The 6,000-nt window shown below is 37.5% G+C and overlaps 2 protein-coding genes across 3 annotated transcripts in view; one reads left to right on the forward strand and one right to left on the reverse strand.

The window, feature by feature from the left end:
• sgpp2 (sphingosine-1-phosphate phosphatase 2) overlaps window positions 1-6,000 on the forward strand; it is a 146,312-nt gene that overhangs the window by 61,583 nt on the left and 78,729 nt on the right. For both annotated transcript variants that reach the window (XM_087282288.1, XM_087282287.1), the window contains 2 exons: window positions 3,595-3,715; window positions 3,820-3,934. The gene's annotated coding sequence lies outside the window, so the exon portion shown is untranslated. The remainder of the gene's footprint in view (window positions 1-3,594; window positions 3,716-3,819; window positions 3,935-6,000) is intronic.
• The window catches only part of pax3b (paired box 3b), a 43,559-nt gene that overhangs the window by 13,263 nt on the left and 24,296 nt on the right, over window positions 1-6,000 (reverse strand). Inside the window, exons 5-6 of the mRNA NM_001328397.1 lie at window positions 1,050-1,249; window positions 695-860 (exon numbers count right to left, since the gene is read on the reverse strand). Of these exons, the coding sequence (NP_001315326.1) occupies window positions 695-860; window positions 1,050-1,249 (366 nt within the window). The remainder of the gene's footprint in view (window positions 1-694; window positions 861-1,049; window positions 1,250-6,000) is intronic.

Here is a 6,000-nt window from a genome sequence, read left to right on the forward strand (position 1 = left end):
AACAAACAAAATTAATTATGTATAGGCTAATGGATGTCTGTGCGTACAACACGTTTCTTTATCCACGGAAGAGAGTAAAAGTCAAAGTAAACAATAAGGAGGCTCATCTTTCATTCTCGCGCTACAGATGCTCTGTTTAACTGTTTTCTTGCTAGTGAAGCGTTCAGTTTTTCCACTTACAAAGTCCGTCATGTAAATATCAAATGCACTATGGCGTTCCACAACTGACTCTTAAAAAGAATGTAAGATGAGACTCGGATTGGTTTATTCATAAAACACCTATAACTAATTAAGAGAATAAGCTCAACCCTGTTAGACCATGCACCGCAGCGCGAAATGGATTTTCTTTCCTTAAAGTAGCAAAAGTGGATTAGGACACGCCCTTAATGCTATTGCGCCCTGCGATTTGAACTTTACGCCAAGATCGTTAAAGTAGCGCCCTTAAAGTCATTCTTTAACAGTGATCTGTAGACAATCTGAACAAAAATGCTTAAGAGGGCTAATAATATTGACTTTAATTTTTTTTAACTGCTTTTATTCTAGCCAAAATAAAATAAATAAGACTTTCTCCAGAATAAAAAAATATTATAGGAAATGCTGTGAAGAATGCCTTGCTCTGTTAAACATAATTTGGGAAAAATTTGCAAAAGAAAACCAATCACAGAAGGGCTAATAATTCTCACTTCAACTGTACCTTGAGGAAGGGCAGCGGGTGGATACGGGCTCTCTGATAGCTGATACGGGGACAGACTCGACATGGCATGATGTGAAAAACCACCAGGGATCAGGTGATTAAACGCCATCAGCTGATTGGCTCCCGCTTGTTTCCTCCAACGAGCTCGTCTGTTGCTGAACCACACCTGAAAAAGTGAGCAAAAGAGTTCAATCGAACTGTTTTATTTCTTTTCTTTTTCAAGAAGTCACCTTATTGCTATCAAATAGTTTTTTCACCACACTGAATGTAATCTTCAATCCTAATAATGAACATATTTCATTTTTTTGTCTGTCTGCATTTTTGCAATTTAAGGTATATATGGGTGCGGATGTACCTGTACTCGTGCCTCTGTGAGTTTGGCTCTCTGTGCGAGCTCTTCTCTGGTGTAAATATCAGGGTAATGTGTGCGCTCGAAAGCTCTTTCCAGCTCCTCCAGCTGATCGGCTGTAAATGTGGTTCGACTGCGCCGCTGTTTCCTTTTCAGTGGCAGATCAGGCTCAGATTCCACTTCAGAGCCTTCGTCTGATGGACTCGCTGAAACATACAAACACAAGTGTTGGCTATTCACCTTATTCATGTGTTGGGTTGGCTATTGATCTTATTCTGCAGTGTTGAAGTAAGCTCTTTTCTGCGATTAGTTTTAGGACTTCTGATTCACTTGCCTATGGGAGAAATGTTTGGGTATAACAAATGAGTTCATACAACAGTCATACTACTTGCTATAATATAAGACATAACACATATATTTAAGACAGTACATAAAAAATAATACACAAATCATGTATTAAGAAACATCAATCAGCATAACATGCAGTTTTTTACAGCTAAAAATCTATAAAGCGAGTGAGACTGGAAATCTAGAGCTAAATGTTGTCTGCATCTGCTATTGCATTAGGAATAAGGTCAAAAGTAAAATTAATTATACAATAATTAAGAGACCCCTTGAAAATTCTGTTTGGATTTAAACTGAATTAAGTGGATTTAATAGATAGGGTTTGAATATTTGTTTAATATTTTTTTTTATATTTTTTCATATTTTTTAATTGTATGAATGCTTGATAACATGTCTTTACATTTCCAAACACACACATTGTTATTAAGAGCATTTGTGTTATATAAAATGAATGACAATTCGGAATGAACCTCCAACTTATCCAGCACATGTTTTACACAGCGGATGCCCTTCCAGCCACAACCCAGCACTGGGAAACATCCATACATTCTTGCATTCACACACACACACACACATAGACTATGGCTAATTAGCTTAATTCACCTATAGCGCATGTCTCTGGACACAATTAGTGAACATGCAAAACTCCACACAGAAACGCCAACTGACCCAGCCAGGGCTCGAACCAGCAACCTTCTTGCTGTGAGGCAATAGTGCTAATCACTGAGCCACTGTGCCGAACTGAATAACAATTGATCAGAATGAAAAAAAAAATTCTTTGTTGTGAAAGAGTAAAGTATTACTCAAAAAACTTCCAAACAAACATGTTTCCGCAGCTTTTTCTGATTGTTAGTAGGGCAGTGCAAAAGTATCGATATTCGAACTATCGCGATAATTTCTTTCACGATAGTGTATCGATAGTTCAACCTGAAGTATCGATTCAAGTTGTGCCAAACAACCTCCTCCTTTGCTCTAGTAGATGTCGCTAACCCGCTATCAACAAAATGCTAAATAGTATGGTATCAGAAGGAAGCAAAGTGAGTGGTGGAAAGCTACCGTCTGCCTTATCTAACATTGCAGTTACTGAAAACTGCATAGGAGGAATGGGACATCAAATGGAAGGACTTGTCGTTGTAACAGACAACGCGTCAAACATGACCTTGGCAGCACAGCTGGCCGGCATGTTGCATGTAAAATGTTTCGTGCATGCCATCAGTTTACCTATGTGCGACCAGTTTTCAAAGCAAAATGTTCACAATGCTGTCAATCGCACTGTCAGTTTCCAATAGTTTACCGCATATTAGAGCACTGTGTTCCAGTTTTGTTTACTTGATGCATTTAAATTTTTTTTACTTGCTTTAGTTTTATAAATTATTTCATTTATATGTGACTTCAGTGGCATATTCATTTTAGTTCAGTGTTTAATATAAAAAATGCATTTAATACAGTTCAGTGAGTTCTCTGTTCAATAACACTGTGCAGTTCTGATAAACTGAAATGGATAGAAAATAAATTGGAGTTGGAATTTTAATTCGTCTGCTGACTTTATCAAGTTGTCAATATAACACAACACACATACTAATACAAACTATTTCAATATATTACAATATTTATTGTATCGCAATATATCATGATATATTGTATCGTGACCCATGTATCGTGATATGTATCGTATCGTGAGGCCCTTACCAATACACAGCCCTAATTGTTAGTGTAGCATTTCTGAAAGAATGCAAGAATAAGGTGATGTTTTGGATAACCGTAACATCAAAGGTCCCATTTAAGTGCGTAATCTCAATTAAAATATAAAGAGAGGGGGGTATAATGTAGCCCCTCCCCTTTAAAAAAACAGCCAATAGCGTTTAGTTTTTCTCAAAGATCTGCCAGTGAGAGTGGTTGAGCTCGAGCGCATCAACTGTGAAGCCCACTTGGAGGAGGTGGGGCATGTCAGACACTAGATAGCATTTGAATTGTTAAGAAATTGAAGTATGAGGGAGGGTTAAAACAACGAATCGATTACATAAATAAAAATCGATTACTAAAAGTGTTGGCAACAAATTTCATAATCAATTCGTTGTGTAATTTAAGTAAATACACTAACTAAAAGAACAAAATTATAAAGAGTTACCAGAAAAGAGAAATATTTATTTAAAATAAATGTTAGTTGATTGATAAACCAAAACATATTTTGTTTTGTTTCAAACAGAACCTATGAGGACACAAAGAGAACTATGGGAAAATTCCTACAATTTCACAGGGATTTGGCTACAGGAACCATGTGGAAAACTGGAATTCCTCACGCAACACATGTTGAATTGGAGAATCTGGTAACTGCACTGCAATTAAAGCAGATTTATACTTATTTTATTTTTATTCTGCACACTTTGATTTATTGGGTCGTCTCTGTGTGTGTGTTTTCTGGTTCTCTCAGTCTTTGTTGCAGTGATTTGCACGCTCCATCTGTGGAATCGGTCAGGACGGCCAGGGCTCAGCGGAGGCCGTCACCTGCCCCTGAGGAGCTGTCAGGGGCAGAAAGAAGGCCAGAGGTGGGTGGGTGTGTGTCGGTGTGTGTGTGTGTGTGTGTGTGTTTGTGTGTGTGTTTGTGTGTGTGTGTGTGTGTGTGTGTGTCGGTGTGTGTCGGTGTGTGTGTGTGTGGCAGAAGGGAAAAAGAGAGAGCTGGAGTACATCAAGTGCTCAATCTCTTCAAAACCCACTGAGGTCACATATACACAACACAAGCTCATTGGGAAAATGTGCCCAGGGCTACATTTTTGGGAGCCGCGAAATATGTGCTTGTGGGTATATATGGCTGCATTTTGTTTTTAGAACAAATGCTACGGGCAGTGCTTAACTCCATATGGATGGCTACAGGAGACCTAAAGATTTTGGGCCCTCTCATACACCCGGCACAAGGTGCGACAAAATTGTTGTTTGCTAGTTTCAGCTCAGCGCAAGAGTCGTTTTGGCATGTTGTATCACGCTGTTTAAATAGCAAATGCATTTGCGCTCATATGTGCGACCATGGGCGTTTCTGGTCTAAAAAAGGAGGAGCGTTATGGTGCATTGCTGCCACGTAAGATACAGCGTAAGATGTAAATTACCATTGGATCAGCTTGGTTAAAACCGCTGATCTTGCAACTTTGCTACGCAGACAAAAACACAACCATAAGCATGTGTGAATAAGAAATTCGGAACCAATGAAATTTCCCACAGAGAACAATCCTATGAATATATAAAAGGTGCTCAGTGTCACTCCCATAACCACTAAACATGACAACACACATAAAATTAAAGTATGCAATAAACATTATTTATCAACATTAGATGCAACATACAGTGGGTGCGGAAAGTATTCAGACCTCCTTAAAATTTTCACTCTTTGTTATATTGCAGCCATTTGCTAAAATAGTTTTTTCTTCTTGTTAATGTACACACAGCACCACATATTGAAAGAAAAACAATTGGTTTGAAGCTAAAATAACGAAGGAGTGGCTTCACAACAACTCCATGAGTTGGCCCAGCCAGAGCCCTGGCTTAAACCCAATTGAGCATTTTTGGAGAGAACTAAAAATGGCGTTTACCATCCATCCTGACAAACTCCAATGTGCATAACTCAAGAGAAAAACCTTTAGGGAACCATAGTAATGTCAACAAAAAAAGCATTAAAAGTGCTGAGAATTCTGGGAAAAATCAATACATGGTTATTAACCATATATATTAAAAAACGTATTGTTAAACAGGTTACAGATTTTTACCGTAGCATTTTTACCATTGAAATCACTAACTCTTTTAACAGTGTAGTGCCAGGTTTGACATCTGATCATCTGATATAGCGAATTACAATGCTTGCGTTATATTTATATTTTGCTGACTAAACGAGAAGCAAAGCAAGTGAATAAACAGAGCAAACAGTGAACACAGGTTGGATTTAAGCAGAACACACACCACAGGCTTCTAAACACACTGAAGCAGAACCCAAACCTCATGGAAATCTTCTGTAAATACACAGACTGTGTGTTCCCATATGTGTGTGTGTGTTTTTGAGTCTTTGGCATGTACAGTTAGCGTGTAGTGTGCATGAGTATGCGTTTTAGGGTCTTGCTTAGATATTTTAGCTCTCTGCTATGTAAACGGTGCGGTCACTAAAAGCATCTCCACCATTTCTCTTCATTTCTGAGCCCTCGGCGTCTAAATTCAATATTCAGAGCTGAAATATTCAGCTCTATAGCACATTTACCTTATGTCTTCATGTCTTTAAGATGCTTCGTTATCATTTCATCATTCCTTTTCTTAGTAGTGTTGTATTATTTTTGCGTATACATATTTAAATAAAGACACATTTAGTTGAGATGCTAAATGATTCAAGATGTGTAATATAAAAATGTATTCAGATGAAGTTTATGGTCAAAAATGGATTTTTCTGAGCTCATTGGCAGATTTGTGCTTGTTTTAAGCATGAATTCACTTCATTTTCATACATTTTTCAGAAAAACAAGACATATGTTTATTTCACTGTTTATATATTGTATCTGGTAAAAGTATTTAAGTATTCAGTATTTAAGCATTTATACAAAGTATTTAGGTTTTTTCTGCACTTTGAAATAGGACAATA

Source organism: Danio rerio, chromosome 15 (genome assembly GCF_052040795.2).
Source record: "Danio rerio strain M-AB ecotype USA chromosome 15, GRCz13ab, whole genome shotgun sequence".
Lineage (NCBI taxonomy): Eukaryota > Metazoa > Chordata > Actinopteri > Cypriniformes > Danionidae > Danio > Danio rerio.